At 46.3% G+C, this 25724-nt stretch overlaps 8 protein-coding genes across 8 annotated transcripts; 2 read left to right on the top strand and 6 right to left on the bottom strand.

Moving 5' to 3' along the window:
* Nucleotides 1–1032: 1032 nt before the first annotated feature.
* F5891DRAFT_1189381 (uncharacterized protein) lies at nt 1033–2516 on the top strand (the record flags this gene model as incomplete). The annotated part of the gene is made up of 3 exons (XM_041367157.1): nt 1033–1068; nt 1122–1559; nt 1605–2516. 3 exons carry the CDS (start codon nt 1033–1035, stop codon nt 2514–2516), a joined length of 1386 nt encoding a protein of 461 aa, XP_041225476.1.
* Nucleotides 2517–3569: 1053 nt separating this feature from the next.
* On the bottom strand, nt 3570–5279 carry F5891DRAFT_980838 (Carboxylesterase family-domain-containing protein; the record flags this gene model as incomplete). Its single annotated transcript, XM_041377050.1, has 8 exons — nt 3570–3640; nt 3752–3772; nt 3863–3939; nt 4204–4265; nt 4329–4428; nt 4510–4687; nt 4744–4882; nt 4917–5279. 8 exons carry the CDS (start codon nt 5277–5279, stop codon nt 3570–3572), a joined length of 1011 nt encoding a protein of 336 aa, XP_041225475.1.
* Nucleotides 5280–5863: 584 nt separating this feature from the next.
* Nucleotides 5864–6845, bottom strand: F5891DRAFT_1232085 (uncharacterized protein; the record flags this gene model as incomplete). The annotated part of the gene is made up of 4 exons (XM_041369586.1): nt 5864–5874; nt 5925–6060; nt 6114–6261; nt 6442–6845. The coding sequence occupies 4 exons, from the start codon at nt 6843–6845 to the stop codon at nt 5864–5866; spliced, it is 699 nt and encodes a 232-aa protein (XP_041225474.1).
* Nucleotides 6846–13679: 6834 nt separating this feature from the next.
* F5891DRAFT_1189375 (beta-actin) lies at nt 13680–14239 on the bottom strand (the record flags this gene model as incomplete). Its single annotated transcript, XM_041367156.1, has 6 exons — nt 13680–13768; nt 13838–13893; nt 13941–13984; nt 14038–14102; nt 14134–14164; nt 14213–14239. The coding sequence occupies 6 exons, from the start codon at nt 14237–14239 to the stop codon at nt 13680–13682; spliced, it is 312 nt and encodes a 103-aa protein (XP_041225473.1).
* A 195-nt stretch (nt 14240–14434) lies between these two features.
* Nucleotides 14435–15872, top strand: F5891DRAFT_980836 (uncharacterized protein; the record flags this gene model as incomplete). Its single annotated transcript, XM_041377049.1, has 10 exons — nt 14435–14515; nt 14574–14685; nt 14744–14801; nt 14957–14964; nt 15116–15214; nt 15367–15394; nt 15416–15565; nt 15615–15729; nt 15789–15837; nt 15865–15872. 10 exons carry the CDS (start codon nt 14435–14437, stop codon nt 15870–15872), a joined length of 708 nt encoding a protein of 235 aa, XP_041225472.1.
* Nucleotides 15873–16057: 185 nt separating this feature from the next.
* F5891DRAFT_1189374 (uncharacterized protein) lies at nt 16058–17240 on the bottom strand (the record flags this gene model as incomplete). Its single annotated transcript, XM_041367155.1, has 5 exons — nt 16058–16176; nt 16228–16492; nt 16541–16761; nt 16817–17081; nt 17130–17240. 5 exons carry the CDS (start codon nt 17238–17240, stop codon nt 16058–16060), a joined length of 981 nt encoding a protein of 326 aa, XP_041225471.1.
* Nucleotides 17241–18001: 761 nt separating this feature from the next.
* On the bottom strand, nt 18002–18561 carry F5891DRAFT_1189373 (uncharacterized protein; the record flags this gene model as incomplete). Its single annotated transcript, XM_041367154.1, has 3 exons — nt 18002–18077; nt 18136–18320; nt 18376–18561. 3 exons carry the CDS (start codon nt 18559–18561, stop codon nt 18002–18004), a joined length of 447 nt encoding a protein of 148 aa, XP_041225470.1.
* A 1114-nt stretch (nt 18562–19675) lies between these two features.
* On the bottom strand, nt 19676–20843 carry F5891DRAFT_1189372 (uncharacterized protein; the record flags this gene model as incomplete). Its single annotated transcript, XM_041367153.1, has 6 exons — nt 19676–20155; nt 20207–20302; nt 20353–20454; nt 20504–20527; nt 20581–20664; nt 20718–20843. The coding sequence occupies 6 exons, from the start codon at nt 20841–20843 to the stop codon at nt 19676–19678; spliced, it is 912 nt and encodes a 303-aa protein (XP_041225469.1).
* Between the last annotated feature and the right edge of the window lie 4881 nt (nt 20844–25724).

Here is a 25724-nt window from a genome sequence, read left to right as displayed (position 1 = left end):
TCCATTGCAGAGGAACCAGGATACTTGAGGCATTCCAGAAGCACTGTGCCGCTTAGTTTTAGCTTCGCCATTTTTATCTACTCCCTCATAATCAAACCCCCTCACAACAATTAAATTACGCCAATGGATCACTGTAATTCCCTGGGTTTGGTGACTAGTATTGACGGTTTAATGAAGCTTTACTCAGTTAGTCAGTATCTTTGTGTATCATACAAATAAGAAGTTCTTTCCTATGCATACTAGCAATTTCCCACATGACGATCAATAAGCCATTTGGAAAGTGGCAAGTCTCAGAAGTCTCAGATCTCAGAGGTGACAAATCACGAGTTCCAAACGGTCGTCTCAGAAGTCACAGAAGAGATTTCCAAATCAAGTTGCTTATGCAAACGGCCGTCTCAGAAGTCACAGAAGAGATTTCCAAATCAAGTTGCTTATGCAAACGGCTGTCTCAGATGTCACCGTCTCAGAAGTCACAGAAGAGATTTCTAAATCCAGTTGCTTATGCAAACAGCTGCTAAATTTCCAAATCTAGTATCAATGTTTGCAAATCGTGGCAAGCTCTTGTGGCTTTTCTGATCCACATTTTATTACAAAATGCATCGTCGAACACTTGCATTTGACTTGCATACTTCTTGCACCTCTTCCTCACAAGCCAGTAATTCTGTCGAACGCTAGCGTTTGACAGTTTGACTGGCACAAGTTGCATCCTTTCAGGCATTTCTGACTGTGTACTTCTATCCAGCCATCTTATCGAACACTTGCGTTTGACCTTTTTCTGCAGTTCCATCAGAACGCTAGTATCTGACCTTCATACATGTGGACATCTAGCTAGTTATCTAGCTAGTCATCCTATCGGACGTCTAGGGTCGACTCACAATGCTGCCATCAAAACCACAGCTTCCTGACAATCCTGTTTGTGATTCAAATCAGGCTTTATCTTGTGCCCAACGATCATCTGAGGCACCATCTTTCTCAAACAATAACCATGCCGTGTCGTCCTCATAAGAAATGCATCTCACTGTACCCTTTATAATGGCTTATCATCAATCAGATCATCCAATTTCTCCCGTAACTTTTTCTATGTCAAGGCAGCTGATTCTGTCTTATTCTCGGCCACGCAGACAGCATGCCCATCTATCTCAGAGGTCAAACTGGACTTTAAGCACGAAGATCCAGACCCTGAAGAAATTTTCGAGTTGAGATTCGACTTGTGTCAATATATCCAGATTGCATCTACGCCAGACGATATGGAACTCAAGTATTCTGGTCCACTCCTCCAACATCTCACCACAATCAACATAGTCAGTCGCAGAATGACACATGCCCTTTCAAAGGAACAAAAGACTAGCTGGCATTGGCTTGAGAACACCCTTTACCACGCTGCCTCTGTTTTCAGCACCGATGCCCTACTCCCCATGGAATTCCACACATTACCACTCCCCTCCTCTTACGGTTATCTCCGCGACCACAAGACTCATGGCCATGCTTTACGTTGTGCCAAGAGATCCAGACTGGCGTTTCATGGTCTTCTTGGATTGTCAAACTTGTTTTACGGACAAGTTTTGTGGAGATACGATAAAGCCAATTCATTTGCGTGACAAAAGCCCCCTTCTCCTTCGCAAATGCTTGTTGAATCGGGCTTGAGCGAGTCCCACGTTTGCGATATCATAAGTGCATTGCAGCCAGAGATACTCGGTCGCTGTGTTGGAGTTGTTCTGGACCCACGCAAGTCGGAATGGGGACATATATTTCCTTATCTGAATGACATACGAGCTCCGGTTTGGGTCAAAGTAGGAAGATATAGGGGCGCTTATGATCCAAAGACTTTCAAAGCGGATAACTTTAAGACCGCTGTGCCTCGCGAGGATGAAAAGATCAAGGTCGGGAGTGTCATCAGCAAGACCATTTCAGAAGAAACTAGTTCCGATTCTTCTGCCGTGAACCCCGACAGTCTTCATAGATGGGACGCATTTGTGGAATCGCGCAAGCAGAAACAGTTGGACTTCCAATCGCATGTGTCTGAGAGTATCAAGGAACGTGTTCGCAGACGCCTCGAACAGGCTTCAAATTTTATCCTCCCAACCAGACCAGATGGCACTTGGTTCTTCTTGTGGTATCGATCAAAGAAGGGAAGGTTTAGAGGAGAGATCGATTTTGAAGATGCACGCATTGAGTTCGAGACGCGACCCCGCGGGCAGCTCATATACGACGAACTGTCTAATCAATGGGACGTGTGTTCCCTCTTTGACAGCGAGCCCGAAGCCACCAATGACGACCTCGTCGATGACACCAACAATTTGACAAGCAACAAAATAATTCCTCCCATATCTCATCCTCAACTCAACTCACCCCCTATTCTTCCACACAACCATAATGAGATAGGAAGGACAATCGTCTATCATGGATGCATTCGGGAGGATATTCTTTTTGCATCTTCATTGGAGGATGTCCTGCACAGCCGTTACGGGCTACTCTGCTGCAACCAGCATCAGGAAATTAACCCTGAATTGATATGACCAGACAGAATTGACAATCAACAAACAATATTACACATTATTTTTTAACTTTAGATATTTTTGTCATGGCATCACACATAGATGAAATATGATATGACTATGCCAGAGAAATATCACCTTGATTATGTCTTGAAAGTAGCTAACACTATGATACTGGCCTGTCCAAGGACTGCAGCTGAATAGCTGTAGATCATCACATTTCCAGTAGACTTGTAAAAATTTGCAATTAAAACACATCCTGATTTGATCTTAGATATTTTTATCATGGTGTTACACATAGATGACAAAATATATGACTTTGCCTCGGACCCCTCATTGTGACGAGCATCTTGCAAGGATGCAACAAATATATGACAGAATATATGACTTTGCCTCGGACACCTCATTGTGACGGGCATCTTGCAAGGATGCAACAAATATATGACAAAATATATGACTTTGCCTTGGACCCCTCATTGTGACGAGCATCTTGCAAGGATGCAACAAATATGTGACAGAATATATGACTTTGCCTTGGACACCTCATTTTGACGAGCATCTTGCAAGGATGCAACAAATATATGACATAATATATGACTTTGCCTCGGACCCCTCATTGTGACGGGCATCTTGCAAGGATGCAACAAATATGTGACAGAATATATGACTTTGCCTCGGACACCTCATTGTGACGAGCATCTTGCAAGGATGCAACAAATATATGACAGAATATATGACTTTGCCTCGGACACCTCATTGTGACAGGCATCTTGCAAGGATGCAACAAATATATGACAGAATATATGACTCCAACACTCACTGGCACCTCAACACTAGCACTACAGTAATTGTTACCAACTACTCTCCTGCATCTGTCATCAGGCTTTTGACTCAAATATGGTTAAGATTCAGCTAGCTTTGCCTAATGAAAAAATATTGACAATATGTATCACAATTACAAATGATATGTTAGAGGAATAGAAAGTCATTGGACTACCTGAGTTATTGCGCGAGGTCTGATGCCTTAGCAAGCAATAGCAGTATCAGCATCATGCCGCCACCATCAGTTATCTTTCAGTGATCTACTATGGACACCGGGCAGCAAATTGCAGCAGGCTGATCGACAACAGCATAATACTTTACAGCTACAGATAAATAGTAAAATAGTCCAACAATTATGCAAGATTTTAACCAAATGTTTGACTCTATTGCCAGGATTAGCACATAATCGAGGCAGCATTTGGGTGACTACATACCAAGCGTGCACTTCGTTTGACCTTCAATAGTCGCCATTATGTCTCATACGGATGCGATGCATAGTACCTTGTTGTATGATGGTTCGATCTTTTCCTGCCTCTTCCGCTTACTGATCTTGTTGGCGTCGGCGACTTTGAAAACCTGAGGTGCAACCTCCATGAGCCATTTTGGCTCTATAGTAGTGACGCTGTGACAGTATTCATGAGTGGTCAACACCAACTCGTTATAGATTAGCCATTCAGGCGCGTGGTTGAAGAGAGTAGAAGAGGGATGGATATAACAAGTGTCTTGTAACCTTCTTGAAGATCCTTTTTAGCTGCATTCCAAAAGAAACCAGAGCATATCACCTTCCACACACGGTTGTAATCATTTCCTGCCGATAGAATATCATGCTTGTATCTGAAAAGATAGTTAGAATTACGAGATTGACTCGGACTCTTCGAGAATTTACACGCGCCTGTCCATGATGACTGGCTGCTTGCGGATATCCTGTGCACGCTGCATGCTTCTTGCCTGGATGAAGTTCTCGTAGCACCAAGTATTTGAGAAGTTTGCACCTTACCGGCCATTGTATACCGTCAGAAGGGTAAGGTGGTCACCCTCCGGCTGATAGAACTTTGCTTTCTTCGAGTCGGCTTGACCTTGTTTCTCCTTTGCAAATGGTGTGCTAAACTCGCTTCACCACCCGTATGACTACTACTCGCCTGCCCGATTAAATAGAATGACCAAAGAGTGATCATTCTCACATAAGGCTTACCTTAAAAACAAGCAATCTTCTGACTGACTGACATCCCTCTTGCTTAAAGAGATGCTTTCGAAAGGATTTGTCGAGGCATTGCCCAGGGGTCCTTGATGACATTCATTTGGTTGCGTGGTAGCTTGTTGAACGCCTGGAACAGTCGGTGGAGGCTGCGGAGCTGCCCATCTCAAGTTATCTACATGTTTGGTGTCAGTCTACATCACATACTACACTACACAAAACTGGACGCACCAAGCGGGGGAGCTGCATACCGTATTCCAAGGAAGCTGGTGGTATTCGTAGTTGTATCCACCGAACCTTGGTACTGAGCATAACCCAAGTCAACGATGGGCGCATTCGTGGTGGCCAATGCTGCCAAAGCAAGAAAAGTCTGTGAAACGGCCAGTAAGTTAGTTTTGATCGACATTCTTTTCAATCCCATAGATCACAGAGTGAACTTCGGGTGGTGGAATGTAAGGGTGAGAGGCAATAGGGATGCTGTGCGTGATGCCAGACGTCTGATGCGCTACATGCATGTACGTTGGCTGAGGTATGTTGCTAGGTGTTGTATTCACCAAACTGGCATAGAAGATCCTGTGGATTGTCTCGATCGGGCAGATGACAGGAACTCCGAGACCCAGGTGCAGGAAGGGCGGGATAACGTGGATGTAGTGTGTGCTGGAGGCATGGCTGGGGAAGAGGGAAACAGCAAGGTTGGTCTGGAAGGGAAGGAGTGTGTCCTGATGGAGGGAAAACCGTTCCGCAAAAATGAGGAGGGAGAGGTACATGTATATTTACGGGAGACTGAGAGCTTATGCTCGTAATGTACCGGAAGGGGACATTCATATCTTTTGTGCTGGTGACTGTAGATCCGAGTCGAGCATAAGGATCATGAAAAGAGTACGAAGGTGATATGCATTGACTCACCTTTAAGTCATCAAACATGCTGGTGTGATGAGGGAAAATGAGGATCGAGGATGTGCTTAGTGGTAGGTGCAGTCAGACTCGGAGGAGTATGAAAGACGGGGGTGGGAGAAGAGTGGGTGATCTGGCAGCTTCGTCATGGCAGACTCGGACGCCGAAAGCCATCATGTTTTCCAGTGTGGGAGTTGGTACCTGTTACGTAATTATTTATGTTACTGCAAGTTGTTGAGTCCGAAACGCGCTACTGTAGTACATAGGTGAGCCTGGCCGCAGTGACAGTGCGTAGACATTCAAGAAAATGTGTCGTAAAACTATTGAAAAGAGTAAAAGTAATCTGTAACATTCAGGCTTAACTTATGTGAGTGCGTCCGACTCTAGTCGTAAATATCATTCTTGAGTACAGCGGAGACTCAGACACGATTTTTTTTCACTGCCTCTTTGATCACATTTAGAAGCACTCTGTAGTAGAATTGAGTGAGATTGAGAGGTAGTAATGTGTCGAGAAATACGCACTGCAATGGACAATACCAGGACCGGACTCGTCGTAAGGCTCCTGCTTTGAACACCACAGATTCTGCCAGAAAGTGGAGAGGGAAGCCGGATCCAGACAGAGTATTTCCGTTCAGGAGGAGCGACGATCTTGACCTAAAACGATGATGAATGAGGTTATGTCTCATATCCTGAAGTCTGGTACTAACCTTCATGCTTGACGGCGAGAGCGAGGTCAATTCCTTCTGCATACAATCGGCGATGCCAGAGAACATGGTAGTACCACCCGACAAGACGACGTTACCATATAGTAAGTCACGACGGACATCAAGATCGCACTTGAAGATCGAGTTGTACCTAGACAGGGAAAAAATCAGACAACGTTCCTGGTAATTGATATATTTGCTTATGTCGTTTCATGGATACCTGCAGCTGAGTCCAGGCCAAGGAATGAAGGCTGGAATAGAGCTTCGTGCACGGAATCTTTCACGATTATATGAGATGTAATGGCCAATGATCGACAGGGCATCATCTTACCGCTCGTTACCAATCGTGATGATGTGCCCACTGTCAGGAAGTTCGTAGCTTTTCTCGAGGGCTGACAGTGACTGTGCGGCAGTTTGCATCCCCCAGTGCTCAAAGTCAAGGGTGACGTAGCACAGCTTCTCCTTGATATCACAGACAATTTCACATTCGGCAGTCGTCGTGAAAGAGTAACCACGCTCGGTTAAGTTCTTGATGAGACAGTCAGTGAGATCACGACCAGCAAGATCGAGACGGAGAATGGCGTGTGGAAGAGAGAACCCTTCGTAAATAGGCACAGTGTGGATGACACCATCACCAGAGTCCATGACAATACCAGTGGTATGACCGGAAGCGTACAGTGACAAGACAGACTGAATTGAGACATAGAATGCAGGTGCTTTGAATGTCTTGAACATGATCTGGGTGTTACAATCGCTCTACTTTCTTTACTTCTCACGTATCTGCCATTATGCCTTACATTCTTAGCAGCTTAGCTTTCCTTTCTTGGTCTTACTTCCGTATTTGACCTTTGTACTATTATCTCACCGTAGCCTTGGTCCGTGCGCATATAGTTTCCTATTTAAGCACGTGTACTTTACTTAGAAACGTCACTTCAATCTTACTAGGTTTTACCCTGAAAACTTCCTTCACTTAAGACCACCAATCTTAAGACGTCTAAACCGATCTCTTTGTCAAAGCACTCCTTTGACTAAAGTCCACGAACCTCTTCTTATCTGAAGAGCTATACAAGACCTCAACAACGTGAACGCTCTGTCGAGCCTTTGTTGTTAAAGAACTATCCTAGTTCGTAACAAAAGATTGAAGTACCAGAAGGACACCTATATCCATACGTGTCAAAGAAACCTCGAAACCAGAACAGAAAGATCCTGACTGAGCAAGACAGCTAGTGCAGGCGAAGAAAAAGGCGACAAACTGACTTCACTCACCCCTACCTTCCAAGCCCTGAACCTCGGTACTCCTGTACCATCATTGAACATGTCGGCCTCATCCAAGACAACAGAATTCAAGATCAACCATCCTCCTACATTTGATGGCGACAGAGACAAGTCCAAGTCATTCATGCTCTCATGCAATGCTTACATTGATATCAACTCGGAAATCTATAAAACCGACACTCAGAAAGTGATCTTCATCTCCTCGTTCATGAATGAAGGAAATGCTAGGTCATGGAAAGAAGAATTCCTCGCAGAAGCCCAATTCATCGACTCAACTGGACAAAAAAAGGGCTATGGAACCTTGAAAGAGTTTAACGAAAGCTTTGACAAAGCCTTCGGACCGATTGACCCATCCGGGACCGCATTGGCACGACTCCTGGAATTAAAACAAGGCCCAGAAGGCCTGCAGACGTACATTGCAGACTTCAAAAGGTTGCTTGCTCAAGCAAAGATCAAAGAAGAACATATGATGATCTATCATTTCGAAAACGGCCTCAACGGAGGACTTCTAACCAAAATGTTCAACGCGGGAGGGGTACCCAAAAACCTCGATGACTACATCGCTGCGGTAGTCGATCTGGATAATTGCTACGCAAGATTGCTAGCTCGGAGAAGCAGGTTTCCTTCCCGACAAATCCAGAAAAAGAACGGTCGCGGAGATCAAAGATATATCCCAGCCAGAGATAGGGATGCCATGGTTATTGATCGGATCACCGACGAAGCCAAGCAAGAATACATGAGGACAGGAAAATGTTTCAACTGTCATCAGATCGGACATCGGGCACGGGAATGCCCGCAGAAGAAGAAAGCCCCCTACCCAGCAGTGAGGAAGGTAGAGGAAGAAGAAGAAGCTAGAAGAATTGATGAGGATTTTTAAACAGGAGACCTATATCGACAATAGCATCTCCGGCAAAACCTGTACGCCTAATACGAACAGTTGGTGAAAAAAAAGAACTTCGTGTCCCCATAACCCTCGTATCCCGAACGCGTCAGAAAAATGTCGAAACCACCGCAGTAATTGACTCCGGAGCATCGGGAACCTATATCTCCGAGGACTTCGTGAAAAAACATAACATCGGAACCAAGAAACTCGAAAACCCTTTTACATTAAAACCGCCGATGGAAGCTACTTCAGCAGTGGACCAGTAGAACGGTACTGCACGCTAATCGTCCAAATCGACCAAAGGATGATGATAGGAAAATTCAACATTACCAAGTTAGGAGACAAGGACCAGATCCTACTAGGGATCCCCTGGCTTCGAGCCATGAACCCCGCTATAGACTGGACCAAACAAACGGTATCCCTTCCAGCAACAGAAAAATCTGCCGAAATCAAAAAATATGTCAAGCAAACCTCTCGACCACAGAAAACCTTCTTCACTAAGAAGTTCGATACAAAAGAAGACGCTTGGAGTACGTCACCATCATCTCTAACCGAACTTACGGACGAAGGAGAATATCTCCGACAAATCGAAGAAACTTCCAAGTTTAGTAACAAAGCACAGGAGTTCGCCTCCGAAGAAAAGGAGAAGAAGAAAAAAACTTTTGAAGAATTGGTACCGAAGTATCTCCATGACTTCTCTGACGTATTCGCAAAAAACGGCTTGAACGAACTACCCCCCAAAAGACCCGGTATCGACCATCGTATCGAAACGAAGCCCGGATTTATTCCCAAAACGTCCAAAATTTACCCCCTTTCCTACAACGAACGAAGCGCAGTAAAAAGTTTTATCAAAGAAAACCTTGCCAAGGGGTTCATCACGAAATCTAAATCCCCTCAAGCAAGCGGATTCTTTTTTGTAGGAAAGAAAAGCGGAGAACTTAGACCATGCCAGGACTACCGCTTCTTGAATGACCAGACTATCAAAAACGCGTACCCCCTGCCACTCCCATCATCTTTGGTTGAACGGTTACATGGCGCAAAGATATTCACAAAAATCGATATTCGATCCGGATACAATAACATTCAGATTCATCCGGATGACAGGTGGAAAGCCGCGTTCATCACGGAAGAAGGACTGTTTGAACCCACGGTCATGTTCTTCGGATTATGCAATTCCCCCGCCACTTTCCAAGCGTATATGAACGATACGTTCAGAGCTGAACTCAACGAAGGATGGCTCGTCATCTACATGGACGATATGCTCATTTTCTCCGAAACAACCACTGAACACCAACAACGAACCTGCATCATTCTAGACAAACTTCGAAAAGAAAAATTATTTGTTAAACCGGAGAAATGCACGTTCGATGCGGAAGAAGTGGAATACCTTGGAATGATTATCAAACCAGGAAGCGTAGAAATGGATAAAGGGAAAACGGCAGGCATCAAGGACTGGCCCACCCCTGAAACAGTAAAAGATGTTCGATCTTTTTTGGGCTTTTGCAACTTCTACCGAACCTTCATTTCCCACTACTCGGATATAGCTCGACCCCTTATCGACCTAACAAAGAAGGATGTCTCATTCTCTTGGACGCCCCTGTGCCAGCAAACGTTCGAGAAGCTAAAAGAATGCTTCACTTCACACCCTGTTCTTCAGAACCCTGATCCCCACCATCAATTCGCCATCGCTACGGATGCTTCTCTTGTCGCATCGGGAGGAGTATTGCTGCAGACTGACACTAATGGCGTCTATCACCCGTGTGCATACCTATCACAGTCGTTCAGTCCTGCTGAAAGGAATTACCCCATTCATGATCGCGAGCTGTTGGCTATTATCCGCGCCCTCACCCATTGGCGACACTACCTCGAAGGACATCCACAACCAGTTATTGTGTTTACTGATCATATGAACCTCCTCTATTTCGCAAAAGCAGAACGCCTATCTAGAAGACAGGCCAGATGGCAACTACTCCTCACTTCTTTCGACTTAAAGTTATACCACGTTCCCGGTACAAAATTAGCAGTTCCGGATGCCCTTTCTCGCCGGCCGGACCATGGCGACGGATCGGGAGACAATGCTGATGCCGTCCTCCTTCCTGATTCCATGTTTATCCGCCTAATCGATGATGAATTACGAGCAGCTATTGCTTCCACCGCACCCCTTGACGACCCCCTCTTCTCTGCCGCGCAAGATGCCCTTAATGGCCTATGTTTGCCTCCTATGAAATCATCGCTTAGCGACTGGCGTATCGCCGATGATATTCTGTTCTACAAAGATAGAGCTTATATCCCTCCCGCACATCGACCGCAGTTGCTCCGGAAGCATCATGATCACCCTTCTGCAGGACATCCCGGACGCTTTAAAACCGAAGAACTCGTCAAGCGGGAAGCCTGGTGGCCCAGTATGGGCACTTATATCCGCAATTACGTTGATGGCTGCGCTACGTGCCAACAAATGAAGGTGGACACTCACCCTGTAACTCCACCCCTGCACCCTATCAGTACTATGGCTACTCGCCCCTTTTCCCAGATCTCTGTCGATCTCATTACTGATCTCCCCGTTTCATCTGGCTTTGATAGTATCATGGTCGTGGTAGACCACGGACTTAGTAAGGGGGTGATCATTACTCCTTGCCATAAAACAATTACCTCGGAAGGAGTGGCGAAACTATTTTTAAAACACGTCTTCAAAAGATTTGGTCTCCATGACAAAGTAATCTCCGATCGTGGACCACAGTTCTTATCCAGATTCTCGATCGAACTTGCACGACTCCTAGATTATTCTTTAGCCCCCTCCACTGCCTACCACCCACAAACCGACGGACAGACCGAACGGTTAAACCAGGAACTCGAGACGTATCTTCGAATGTATTGCCAGAACAATCCTTCTGAATGGGTGGAACATCTCCCTATGGCAGAATTTGTTCACAATCACAGAAGACACTCCGCAAAAGATGCATCCCCTTTCTTTATCATGATGGGATACGAGCCGAAAGCTCTCCCATACTTACTTCCGGAATCGGACGTTCCCGCTGCTGAGGAACGAGTCAGAATTCTTCAAAAGATAAGAGAAGAAGCCGTCTCCTGTCATAACATTGCTATGCAACGCATGGCGGAAAGATCCTTCGGACAGAAGTATGAACCATGGAAAGTCGGAGATAAGGTATGGCTGTCCACTGCCAATCTGAGACTAAAGCTCCCATCCCGGAAACTGGCACCCAAGAGATACGGCCCGTTCGCTATCACGGCTGTACTATCCGCTATCACGTTTACACTCCAGTTACCGCCGCAATGGAAGATCCACCCTACGTTCCACGCTTCGCAACTATCCTCCTATCGCGAAAATGACGTACACGGTCCGAACTTCCTAGAACCACCACCTGATATTCTCGAAGAAGAAGAAGAATATGAAATAGAAGCAATCCTCGCACATAAAGGAAACGGAAACCGCCGTCGGTATCTCGTATCATGGAAAGGGTATTCTTCGGCTAGCAACGAGTGGATCCCCGAAAAGAACCTGGAAAATGCCGAAGAGACCCTCAGAGCCTATAAAGCCAGAAACGCGCTTTAAGGTTACTCAGTACCTCGACGACATCATTCTTACCCAAATACAAAACCTACAAACAGAATGCCCTTCCCCACATCCACCTACACGCTCCCATACCACTCCACCTTCGATACCGCCCCCCTCGAGTCCAATGACGAACGATACGAGACCTTCATCACCCAAGCTGAAGACCTCACCCTCATCGAGGCAGCACTCCTCTGTCCCCAACATGCTATTGAACTCACCAGAGTTCTCTTCGGAAGAAACGCCCATTCCATTAACCTCCTCATCAACATCATCCGAGCCACTGAAATCATCGAGCGAGTCTGCCGCCTCGTCGAAGACAACACAGTTCGCCACAGCCTCATGCATATGCAGAGGCGCATACGCAACTTTGCTTTGCGTCTTATTCCTGAGGAAGTTAAGGATGATATTAGAACAGTCATCCACATTGTCGCAGAACAGACCGCAGGAGTTGCTCGCCCGCCTTCTCCTACGAACCCCGCAACCACAGATGGAGTCCCTCCTCCCTCTTATCAAGACGCCGTACCTACTCTTCCCGCTAACGTTCCTAATGAGCTATTGGCTGCGGTCAATAATCTTGCGCAGACAACGGAAGCCATAATGGCATCCCTAAGAGAAGAAAATCCCCAAGCAATTCCCGTCCCCGCTCCCGCCGTAGAAACCATCGAACATCCTCCTCATCTTTATACTGCATTTTCCGCCACCCGCGAAGAAATCGCTGCTGATCCAAATCATCAGTACCTCTCACACTACGAGGTGCAAGACCTAGCCGACGCACTGGCTACACTCCATATTCACCCCCCGCTCGTCATCCCGAACTCATTATCTTCACATACCTTTACGGATGGGATCGTACCGATACAAGCGTTGGGAAGAACCCAACCTGCCACTTCCGCTGAGCTAATCGCGGAGGCAGAGCGACAAGATGTTGCCGTCCACCATCCTATACGACGAACCACCCCATCCAGAAAGAGAGTACGAGGCCAGCGTTCCCGTACTGATAAGGGGAAGAAACGCGCCACCAGCGCCGATGAAGCACTTAGCCCTAAACCGGGTCCATCACCCTTACGAGCAACCTCCTCTAACCCCGATGAGAATCGCGTTTGCAGATACTGCAAGACGCTCGGGCATAGGCAAGTTCATTGTCCCGAATACTACTGCCGCGTCTGTCGAGAATTATCTCCAGGCCATCTTTCGCTCTACTGCCCGCACTACACTGGGGAATCCCCCACTTCCTTAACCTGGAAGGATGATGGATTCTACCGAACCCTCGCACTCTGGGAGAATGAGTTGGATGACGCATATGCCGCACAATGTAGGGAAGAAGAAGCGCTCTATGAGTTAGAACGCATGAAAGCCGGACCAGACGAAGGTCCGGATGCCCTCGATTACTCGGACGATCCTATCTACTACGCTAACCAGGATGATTGAATCCGGTGGCTTCAACCCTAGTAAGGGGGTAATGTTACAATCGCTCTACTTTCTTTACTTCTCACGTATCTGCCATTATGCCTTACATTCTTAGCAGCTTAGCTTTCCTTTCTTGGTCTTACTTCCGTATTTGACCTTTGTACTATTATCTCACCGTAGCCTTGGTCCGTGCGCATATAGTTTCCTATTTAAGCACGTGTACTTTACTTAGAAACGTCACTTCAATCTTACTAGGTTTTACCCTGAAAACTTCCTTCACTTAAGACCACCAATCTTAAGACGTCTAAACCGATCTCTTTGTCAAAGCACTCCTTTGACTAAAGTCCACGAACCTCTTCTTATCTGAAGAGCTATACAAGACCTCAACAACGTGAACGCTCTGTCGAGCCTTTGTTGTTAAAGAACTATCCTAGTTCGTAACACTGGGTCGTTTTTTTTCACGATCAGCTTTAGGGTTGAGGGGAGCCTCGGTGAGCAAGACAGGGTGCTCCTCCGGGGCTACACAAAGCTCGTAGTAGAATGTGTGATGCCAGATCTACTCCATGTCATCCCAGTTCATGACGATACTGTGCTCAATGGGGTACTTGAGCGTGAAGATACCACGCTTGGATTGAGCCTCATCACTGTGTAGATGTAAGTTCACGACGACTACGACTGAGGTAAAGCATACCCGACGTAAGAGTCTTTCTGTCCCATAGTACCAACCATGACACCCTGGTGGCGCGGTCGGACGACCAACGATAGAGCTGTACAATTTCTGTGAATACCCCGCACATAAGGGTTGTATAAAATGTGAAATCGTATGGAAAGACGGCACAAGGAGCATCGTCACCTGAAGAAGGCAGTCAGTTGTGTATCCTTACAACACCATGGATCGTGTTGAATCACCAGCGACTGCGAGAAGGTCAGACAGTGAAATAGATTAGATCGAGGATGACTTACAGCCAGCTTTGCACATGCCGGAACCATCATGATTATCAATACTCAGCATCAAAACGCACAGCCTACCACGGACCTCAACTCACTCCCGTTCCTCTTGGTCTTGCGAAACTGACTCGGATATGTTAGTAGAGTGTAAAGGTGCTCGGGACATGGTTCGAAGGGCGTGAAGTCAATATACTTGGGATATATAGAACGAGGTGATGATAATGGACGTCTAGGAACATGGCAGTGGTCGCCGTGATGTATGGCCATTTTCCAGCAATCGCAAAGCCAATTCCAATGAAATTGACTATGAACACGACAGTGAGTATTGGACTAAATGTGTTGTCGTATAATACCATACCTATACACATTGTACCAGAGGAGCCACAAGGGCGTCACGGTTCGGCTAGACGAGGTAGGGTGGATGCTGCGCATGGCTTTCCGAGTTCACAAAGGGCTCGGAAGTACTGTGAACAATGATCTGATGACAGGTCTTGAGGACTGAGTGTGATACCTAAGCACGCACCTGTGAACTGAGATCCTGCACAGTAACCGGCGGTGGTTCTGGGTCGTACAGTGTTACGGACTTGACCCCCGCCAGACAAATGTTTCTTTGCTGTAGAAGATATGAGAATAGAATGAGCTTGTTGGAACCATGCTTGTTGGCAAAAGATTACCTGGATCTCCGAGTCAACTCCAGACCTTGCAACCCGATAATCAGTACATTAGACTCCGAGTCACAGTAACTGCAAAATTATGTAGGATTGAAGGTGAGTGATGCGAGCCTCACAAAATGACAGCAACACCTACAGTTGACGAGAGTACTAGTACAAGCCTTCATAAATCGTGGCTTCGTCAACATCCATCTTTGCTGCTAGATTACTTGCATCCGCCATGATTAATACGTGCGTATGAAAGTAGGTGGTGGTGGTGGTGGTGGTGGTGGTGAAAGACTAAGATCGTGGTGCAGCGGAATAGTAATACAGGAAAATGAGTTTAGAAAAATAATAAGTAGGAAAGGTATGGCCTGCAGTAAGAAATACTATGCGAAGTAGCTGCAAATGTGATTGGCGTACCGGGATGAGTAACATGGAAGATTGCTATTTACATTCCACTCGTAACACTTCGCAATCAGTATCTCTTCAACGTACACATACAAGTCATTGAATAAGTAAAGCGGCTATGGGACCACAAAACGCTGTGAGTAGCTTCAATATTTAGATTGATCTTCGGTCCCACGCTCAAATTATATCAGCGGGCATGTGGGATCAACGGCTTCAAGTTGAAGGCAAGGCTGGAGGCCAAGATGGAAGGATCGCTTTCACGGAAAGTGATTAGTATTAGACCGATGCGAGTAGTGCGAACCAAACGGTACGTACCTTGCCTTTCATATTTCATTATGCTGATGTGCGTAATACAGTGAAGGGAAGGTCAAGGAAGGTTGGGAGACAACAGGCGCAGAGTGGCAAAGGCCCAGGATCGTGACCGACAGCGGGGGACGGAAGTATGGTCTCCCGTCAGGGAGGAAGATCCAAGTGAATTTGAGGTGGTGGTAAAATTGACACAAACATGATCTCACTATTGCGTAGTCTAGTTAAGGGTGTTGATGGCCAAATTTCAGTACGAACGATGGGTTGTAGGTGGTGAGTATGTATTTTACTTACCTACAGGAACTTAAGGCTTTAAATCCCGTCAATTTGTCAAGACGTCGCGCTCAACCGACAGCAGTTGTTATCACAAGGAAGGAATACAAAATGAATAAATAATCCAACTTACAGTCAACGGATACAGATTACCGTAATGTATACCAAAAGACTTTGACTGTAGAAAGAGAATGGCTACAAACCGAGTACGAGTAAAGGATCACAGCAATTCAACATCGGAAGAGGCATACGAGGTCGACACCCAATCGTCAAACCCATCTTCAATGTAGTTGTCAGGCACAAATGATGCGTGTGTCATGGCGCTTCCAGAAGATGTGACTACAGAAAGATTCTTAGTATGAGAAACTGGGAGTACAAACTACTGCCCACCGTCATCACCGAACTCAGAAATGCGTGATATGGCTTCGGAAAGCATGTCCACTTCGGACTGCACGCGTTGCTTCTTTAGGCCCAGAATATAGATGTCAGACTTGAGAACCTTGGGAGTCTTCTGCTCCTTTGCTTTGAAGCTGTCATCATCGTGAACATACAGGGGCTTGGCTTCTGCAAAGGTCGCGCTCATGTATGCACGATACATGACGTTATCAACCCAAGTTTTTAGTGAATGAGGGAGGGAAAGAAATTGATCGTCAGGCTGCCTAGTGTCAGAACCTTAGTTCATCATAGCATGAATAGGACTTACCATGAGAGAAATTTCTACTGCTTTCGGGGAACCGAGTATTCCAGTTGCATTGGAATCAGCCTGCGTGATGTTCAGAAAATGGGATGGCGCATGAAGCCATGCATTGCATTTGTCTTGAATGACCTTTGAAGGTTCAAAGTGATTGAATCTGATTGGGCTGAGCTCTGGGCATGCTTCCACATATGTGATAGTGTTCACTGTGGACGGCTTCTGTGTGCTAACTAGTAATAACATGTCATGAGGATTGGACATAGTACATTGAATAGCATGGCTCACTTGGGTAATTTCTAGTTTCCAGGTATTCGCATAAGTTTGCAATAGCATTACTAAACAATGAAATCTCCATCTGAGCCCGATGCATCCTATCCTCCATTAAACATGCCCCCTGCGAACGGAATCCCGCGTAACTCATATCCTCCTCTTGCTGAAGCTGCTTCTGCATCGTGACCTCTCTGAGGCTTACGTCAAGGAGAGCCATAATATCATGAGTGTCGACCCATCCAAATAGCACGGAAGCTGTGGTCAAGAGGGAGTCTGGAAGCTGGAAATGAAATTAGAAAAGTACTCAAAGATTTGCCAACAGGCTCACCGTGTCACGTCCCTCTGTATGGAGCCAAGCTAGCAGGGCTGTCTCGTTCTGTTCAATTCCAAGAAAATTAGTCTTGTAGGTAGTTTCGCATGTGGAACTGATATTTGGCATGTTAACATTGTAGAGGAGGCTAGGGTGTTGTTCTTGCGAGCGATAAATGCTCACAGAACTTACAATAGGTTTGCTTATATCCGGTGAGCGATGTGTTGTCACTGAGGTGGCAAATGGCATGTAAGTGAGTGGCACCATGGCCGATGGCCATCATAGCAATGGCCATCAAAGCAATGGCCATCAAACACTAAAAATATAATAGGTTAGATTAGATCAATAAAATAATCAATAGATAAATTCACGACAATGATGCAGTCTTGGAGCACTTGTCACAGGCCTGCAAAACAATGGCGAACGACACCAAACACAAGTTTATTGCTCTAAGCGATGTTTTTAAATGACCGTATCGAGGTGGTAATAGTGAAAAGAAGGCGTACTATTGCACATGGTCAGTATTTATAGTGATCCGGAACACAAAGCTTACGGTGGAGTTCAAGTTGTGGGCACACGCCCGAGGTGGTGATAGTGAAAAGAAGGCGTACTATTGCACATGGTCAGTATTTATAGTGATCTGGAACACAACGCTTACGGTGGAGTTCAAGGTGTGGGCACACACCATGTACAGGTTGAACCGCGAAGACGTCATGATAGCCGAGTCACTGGTATCTGGCAAACAGTCCAAGTAAAGATTATATCTGGTGTTGTCTGAATTTTTCACACTATCATAACAAGGTTTGCCGTCCAATGGTCAGAAACTTGTACATTTCAAAAACAAGCTCATTGCAGGTGTTACATATAGAACCGTGACACAGACTTAGATATCAGTTGGCATGCGATGCAGTCGGCCCGGCAGCTTGAGCTCCATTTGGGCACCCAATACGGTATACATCCGTTTCGCTAGACCATCTCATCAGCAGTTGTACGGCAACTATATCCTATTATAAGGCAGACTCACGTTATGACACACAACTGCCTCAATTCAGCTCTGAATCGTGTGATGGACGGATCATTCTCCTGCTGGAGAAGCATGATAGCCGTCTCACGAAGTTCGCTGTATATTTGAGCCACACTGGGATAATCTGGCATCGCCTCATTTGCCCCATAGAGGGACAGGAGTCTCGCCAAGAGCGCTTGGTAGCACTAATGGATTAAACAATGTGTGAACTTCCATAGACTCAGAGTAAAAGACACTGACGCTGGATCCCGCCAAGGCCAATGTGTCCACTGGAGGATTGGCGACAGTCCTGAATGTAGCAGGCTCTAAGTCAGCGATGGTAAAGCGGATGCGGCTCGTCGACGTGGTCCTAAAGATCATGTGATAAACAAGCTCTTTGGCAATCTGTAGTATGAGGAATGTGGTGTAGAGAATCATGCCTCTCATGGCGTGATATGGTAGTTTTCACCAAGGAGTATACAGCACGAACTCATAGCATTACTCTGTGCGCTACCCGCAGCTATCTCTATATGAGGCGCAGCTTTCCCACGCAACGCGCGCCATGCGCGCACCATTCCCGCGCTTCACGATGTATACGCGCGCGCGCGTTCCCGCGCTTGCGCGCCCTATAGCGCCAGCCATCCAGATGCATCCATCCACTGTCCACCAAGCTCCCTAGTATGTATATTTCCATTTCCTTTATTAGCATAGTTCCACCTTTATTTTTATCCTAGTTTCTCACTCATATATATTTTTACATACCTACTCGGTAGCGCTTCGGCTCCGCATGAGCGCGCTTAGGCGCGCTATATAAGCGCCAGCAGTACATACTACACGGGACCTACTTTTCCTACTTTTCACTTACTAGTTACTACCCACTTACTACTTAGCAGAATATAGTAGAAAGCTATTCCTTTACATTTTGCACTCTTATATCTCTTATCTTGCTTTATATCACTACTTAAGCTTAGTTTCTCATTTCCGCATACGCGCGCGCACTTTCCCGCGCTTCGCGCTAATACGCGCCTTTGTACCTTGCGTGCTCCTGCGCTTCGCTTAAGCGCACACTTCTAGATCCTTGCTGCACTCACTTCCCCTATAGGGTCGAACGCACTTGCTTCTCAAGTAACGCAGACTAGGCAGCGCGCGACCTTACAACTTTTACAGATACAGTCAGGAGCTTCTTTTGTTCCTCATTGTATTGTTGTTTCTACAGCGGCAAAACCATTAAGCTGCGGGGCAAAATAAGTGTTGGACAGTGAAAGTGAAGCCTGGAGAAAATTAACCTCGATTGGGAATGTATGCGCATAGGGGCGCAGAAACATCCTTAGCAGGTCAACGATGATCTCCCTTTGTGCTAACCCAAAGAAATTACCCAGGCCGAATATACGAGGATCGTCCATGCTGTTGACCACTACACGACGGTTGTCATACATGAACTGGGTAATCCATGGACTAGCCTATGCTGGAATAAGACCCAAAAAAAAATTGAACAAAAGACAATGCACGAGCACTAAGACGTCATTGTGTGACATCGGAACTTGTGTGATTTTGGTGAGCACTATACAGGAAGAATTCGGGATATGCAGGTATCAGGAAAATTGAGCTCCTGACCTGTTTCCAAGCTCTCAGAGGTGACGTTTGCACGTAAAAGGCATTCAGGCCAAACACTGCGAATGAGTTCCAATTGGCGCGCAGAAAAATCCACATTGACGAGGAGATATGGATTGTCACTGCGACCACAGCATATAGCGACCCTTAAAAGCATACGCAAGAGTGCAAGAACCCTGCGCCAGTTCGGGCACATCTCCATAATTTGGTGTAAACTGTGTGCAGCTGAGACCTTTTTCGGGTGGGGCTGGACCCCAGTGGTGTGAGGAGTGTTGAGCGTCATGACCGAGGAGCCGATCCATGTCGTCTGAAGGATTGTCGATCCATTATTCGAAGCATCAACATCAGGAATGACCCTGACATAGTACCCGAAAGGGTACTCCACGAGGTTCACTTTGACCTCAGGTTCATGGGCGCGAGCCACGTCCATCTATGATGGTTCAGCACGAGAACAGATACCGAAAGTACAAGACAGATGTACATAGTGATACACACCGTGGAGCACAGTGTTGATGCCAGTCCTGCCCCGCACCCACCGCAGATTCAAACAAGGAAGAGTATTTTTCATGGCCTGCAGCTACATGTATATTCAGTGCCAGTGTGATCATCAGACGCAATTGGACTTACCACCACAGCAAACAATGGAACCTCGAATCCGGCGAGCTCGAATGCAGAGCTATGCAGCATAGGCGTTTCCAAATAAGCAATCTGGAAAAGCTGGCGCTTGAGCTGGAGAAGGTCAGGAATAGTATAGGACCCATGAAAAAAAATCGCCTACAGCGTCAAGACCAAAAGGAGGAGACTACACCCATTGTGAATACACGAAGCAGATTGGCAAGACAAATAGATACTTACATATAGAGGGTAGATTATTGGCTGATCTGGGTTCGAGTACTGCAGGACATAACCAACAAATTCAATGCTGATGGTCGGGGAGCCCTGATGGAACTGTGAGTAATATTTTCCCTCTTCGCCAGGCGCAAACCACTTACCAAGAACGGCAAAAACACGTTGAAGGCGGGATCATAGATGATCGCATCATGATTGTCGTCCACCAAGGTAAGCAACGCCCTGGTGTCGACGATATCTTCAGAGGAAATGCGAACTGGGGCAGACATGTTGGATGAAGAAAATATGAGTAATACAATGCATATTTATACGGGGTTTCTTAGCTTACCGTGACCGAGCATAACAAGTTACGGGGTGACAATACGTCAAGTATAGTCCCAATTGAAGTTAAAAATTTTATACCTCGCTTAAGGATCACAGAATGATTGGCTAAACATCAGAACGTTACAAGAGAACGAACAGCGGGAACTACATATATATATAAATTAGAATGTTATCTTCAACATTAGGTAGGAAATGGACAATAGACAGGAGACTGTGTAGGGTGTTAGAGCAAGTCGTAGGTATTCAAGTTACACATGTACGTACCTATTTTGAAATTGCATGGCATGTGGCTTAGAATGCCAATGGACCATCGCAGCGCCATCGACGCCCTATTACGTGCGCTATCATAGCGCTACATTGATCCATCATCTCTGCTCAAAAAGGTGAGTGTATCATGTCTTATTATGTGCAGCATCATGCCGAGATGTATTTGGGCCTCATATTACATCATATTGCCCGCCCAGGAGACGTGAATACTATCACATGACGTGATAACACTAAAGATTAGTTTTCATAATCAAGTTCTAGTTCACTATCGTACATCTCATCAAATTGAGATGATAATGATTCGTTGCTGGAGCCGAATTGTTCCTCAAGGCCATACGAACTTGAAGCCCCATCGTCTTCAGATGCAGAATCTTCTTCATCACCTTCAACGACCTCGAGGTTGTCTATGGGGACTTCCATATCATGTGCGACGACAGCTGATTGTGTGCTAGCTCCATTCGGAGGCTCAGATTGCGAAATGTGGTGGTGGGAGTAAATGTGTCCAACTCCCAGGCCAAAGTGAAAGCGTATGAGCATATCACGGTCCACAAAACTGAAATGATGAGCTCGACACGAGTAATGTAAAACCCTTGCTTACCGATTAACATAGTACTCCCGCCAATCATCTTTGTCCCCCGCACATGCTGACACGCCCGGTCCAACGGAGTGCTTCTTTTTGCTGGCGAAAGATGGTATAATGTGGCAGCCCCTGATAACATCTGCTGGATCCAGGAAGTCAAATGAATGTTCGTCTGCCATGGGCGGAAATCTAACACAATCTAGGGTCGACATATTCCATGTAGAAACCTCATCTATGGGCTCGTACCAGCGAGTCCATAAAAACTCCATTCGGACTGGAGTGTAGTCAACCATCCCCCTTCCAATCACGATTATATTGACATGGTACAGTCCCAGTACCTTGCCATAGACAAATTTGTGACCTAGGGACTCTATATCGCTGTCACCGCTGAGGACCATGACGTTACAGTGGGAGGTCCGCGGGTTGATGACATCTTGGGCTCTTCGAACATCATATGTAGTGTAATTAAACCTAGCGACATTGTGTTGATACATTCGATCGTCCTTAATGATAATTGTGCTGATGTCGTTTTCATCTGCTGATGAGAGATTTCTTGACTGGGTGACTCGATGGAGGAGATGAGTCTTGAGTTTGATCACAAATTTCTGCCAAAGGATGTAAGAAGTCATTTGCACAAGTATCATTGGACTAACCTTAATCGCTGGATCACCTTCATGACCACGCAAGAAGGATCCGATATGTACAGCATGCTTCTGTGTTAGGCCAATGTAGTGGTGGGCATCTGGACTTCTCGCTAACTCTGATATTTCGAGGTGAGGGCAATGGAAAACTCTGTCGCCTATACGACGAATACGAGCCTGACGGCATTCGATCTGAGTGAGCTGTTTCACAAACAGCCTGCGATCGGTGCGGTGATATCTGGCCTTGGGCGAATGATGTTTGAGTTCGCCCTGGGAAGTCAGTTAGCGAAGTTCAAATATGAATGGCAGGATTGACTGGTTCGGTGCTGTAAGAATCGGCCATGCCATACAGACGGATTGTCGATACATAATCCCCCAAGGCGTGAAATTTGTATGTCTGGAAATCAAAAACCTTCTTTTTTTGTGCGTTTCTGACAACATTATCTGATCCTAACAGCACTTGCTGGGTAACGCGAGCAGCTTGCTTGCCCTTATTTTTTGCCGCTTTCTTTGCATTTCATCGGGTGCGAGCCTCACCTTCCTGGCGAAGTTCATGAGTCTCATAAGCGGAGCAAACTTTAGCTTTGAAATTGCGAAATTGTTGGCCGATTGCCGAAGTCACTTGATCCATGATGTCAAGAGTTAAGTTGGAGTGCATCCGAAGTTTGGCCAACCCATGCCAATGGGCCATCGTAAACAGCAACTGGAGGACAATTGTGTTGTGTGGTTCCGGAAGGAGACCATCGAAGACAGGGATAGAACACTGTACATTTCGTCAACTCTACTCGGCTCCAATGGCGGTTTTGGAAGTCATACCTGAAGGAGGTCCTCAAAATTGTGAGCTGCCATCCGTTTCATGTCCGAAGAGTTGGACGAAAATTTTCGAATGGTAGCATGACCAAACGTCGGAGTCTGCCTGTATCTAGTAGGGAAGCTCAGTTAAATGACACAGGTTGATCAGGGCGAACCATACCTCCGGTCCAATTCATGGATAAGACGCTTATCATGTGAAACGATGATGCAGTAGCAAATGCACGAAAAGCATCTTCCACACGCCTATCTCAAACTCGTGTAGTAGATCTACCACGAGCGCATGGAAGATATTGAAACCCATATGGCCAAGATGGTCTGAAAATGCATTCTATTATAATAGGGTAAGCTGTTGTCGCCAATGGAAATGCGAGTCTTACCGAGGTAGGCACCCAGGACTGTGGCTTAAGAATTTTTTCTATCGATGTGCTACTGACCGACAAGTCCTTGTCATAAATGAGTGAACAGGCAGTAGTTACCATCATGCGTCTTTTCGTATCATCGCGCTCCAAAGTCTTCCGTTGTTGTCGATCTTGAGGCATACCCATATTTTGAATCCGATCCTTAGGTATGAGGCAATGAGGACATGGACACCCTCCCAGGTTTCGAACCGTGGCTATAAGTACCCTGAAACAAAATTGAATGCCATTCAATGCGACAAGGACATTACGTACTTCTCTGGATAGTCTGCGGAGTAAGTGAAGATTCTTGGGTAGAACCTACGCTTGATGCCTGTCGCAGCAACAAATAACAATACCATGCTCATACGCCTCGAGAAACTCGTCATCGAGTAAGATCCTCCACTGCTCATGATAGAATTCTCTATGGCAGTGCGTCGCGCACTCAGCAGTCATACCTTTCCCATTTGTAAAATCTTTGATTGAGTCTGGGAGCTGGTAGGGTGAGTTAGCTTTGCACTAGAGGTAAATGCGGAGAGGCATACCGTCTCGAAGTAAGCCACATGGTTACTCAAGTTGAGTGATGGCTTGCAACTGGCGGTACTTGGACTCGTTGCCGAAGTACATGTAAGTGGGCCATAGCTTGACATTGCCAAATGAAGTAAGTTGCGTTGCGTCAGACCAAAACATAAGGCCAGCTACGACACGAGGTAAATTACAGCCAGGTTCTCCCGGCAATTCTTGCAGTTTGGTGTGAGCTTCGTGGAAAGCCGGGGATGTGTATAAGTCTCCATATATGCAGACCTCAGCATCCAGATGGGGAGGAGCCCAACGCAACTTGTACGGCTCGTAATGAAATAGTTTGTCGTCTCGGGGATTGGCTAGTTTCTCCCGCAAAACAGCGACAAGGGAACGGTGATACAAGTGTACTGCATCGTAAACCCAAGGACCCGGTATTCCCGTGGAGCGAGATGAAGGTACCTTGATGGAGACTGGTGTTCTTTTCCATCCAGCGTCTTCGTCTTCCCATTCTTCCCCTTCTCCCTCATCATACTCATTTGTACCCAGTTTGGAATTGATTTTCTTCCAGGACGTAGAGCTTACATCGGCAGTATTAAAGGAACTGTCGCCCACGATCCCCAACAATTTGGTATAAGCCGCCTGCAACTTTTGCACCCCCTGGTTCCAGTACCAGTCACCGAGCTGGAAAGAGGAATGATTGGGATAGGGATGGTAAATAGAATGATTGCTCGAGTTAACATCTTCCTGGAATGATTCATTGATTGGAAGGGTGCCAGAAATCAACGAAAGGTCTGCACTGGTGACATACTCTTCTGGATCATGAGATGGTGGTTTACCGGATGCGTATTGGTGAATTAGTCCGAAGATGTTCGGGGGAGTACGAAACACAGTACGGGCTGGCTCAGCTGGGTGGGTTTCAGCAGCAACAACAGATCCAACTGATTCCGGAAGCTGGTCGCGCACTTCGAAGGGAACAGTAGGTGGGGGCTGAGGTAACACATCTCTGAATCTCTTCGGCAACTGTCAGTTCTGGTGCCTAGGTCTGCGTCGTGCCAGACTCATGTCTTCGTCTTCCTCCATCTCACCTCCTTCATAGTTACGGTTACCCAATTCTTCAGAACCTCGCGGTGCAGACACCGGAACTTCAGGACGTTCCAACGCTGGTGGTGAAGTATTGACTTCACTCGTGGGTGAGGGGCTGGCACGCGAAGATACCACGGGAACATCCTTGGAGGTGCATAGCTTTTTCCTAGTCCTTATAAACTCTTTGAAAGTAGTTATTGCCGACGAAAGACGCTTTTTTGTCATCGAGCATGAGCGTTGGTGTTGAATGAAGTATTCCTGCGCCGTAAAAGTGCATCTGCAAATGCAACTGTAACTGGACGCTGACATGTGGGGCGGGCGACTAGAGCAAGGAGTGTATGGCCGAAGGTAACCGAAAAAAAGGAAGATGCAATGGCGGAGCTATAACAGCTCAAATCTGAAATGGGCGCCATCACTGCCGTACATAGCCAGGAACACAATGGCGCTGAGACGATAGGCCGCAAACCCAGGGCTATATACTTTGAGGTGTGCAAGCCAGGTATATTCAACAACAACCTGGAATGT

This window comes from Suillus fuscotomentosus (assembly GCF_016647785.1).
Source record: "Suillus fuscotomentosus strain FC203 chromosome Unknown F5891scaffold_30, whole genome shotgun sequence".
Lineage (NCBI taxonomy): Eukaryota > Fungi > Basidiomycota > Agaricomycetes > Boletales > Suillaceae > Suillus > Suillus fuscotomentosus.
Note: the sequence above shows the minus strand (reverse complement) of the source record. Positions and strands in the feature narration are given on the sequence as shown.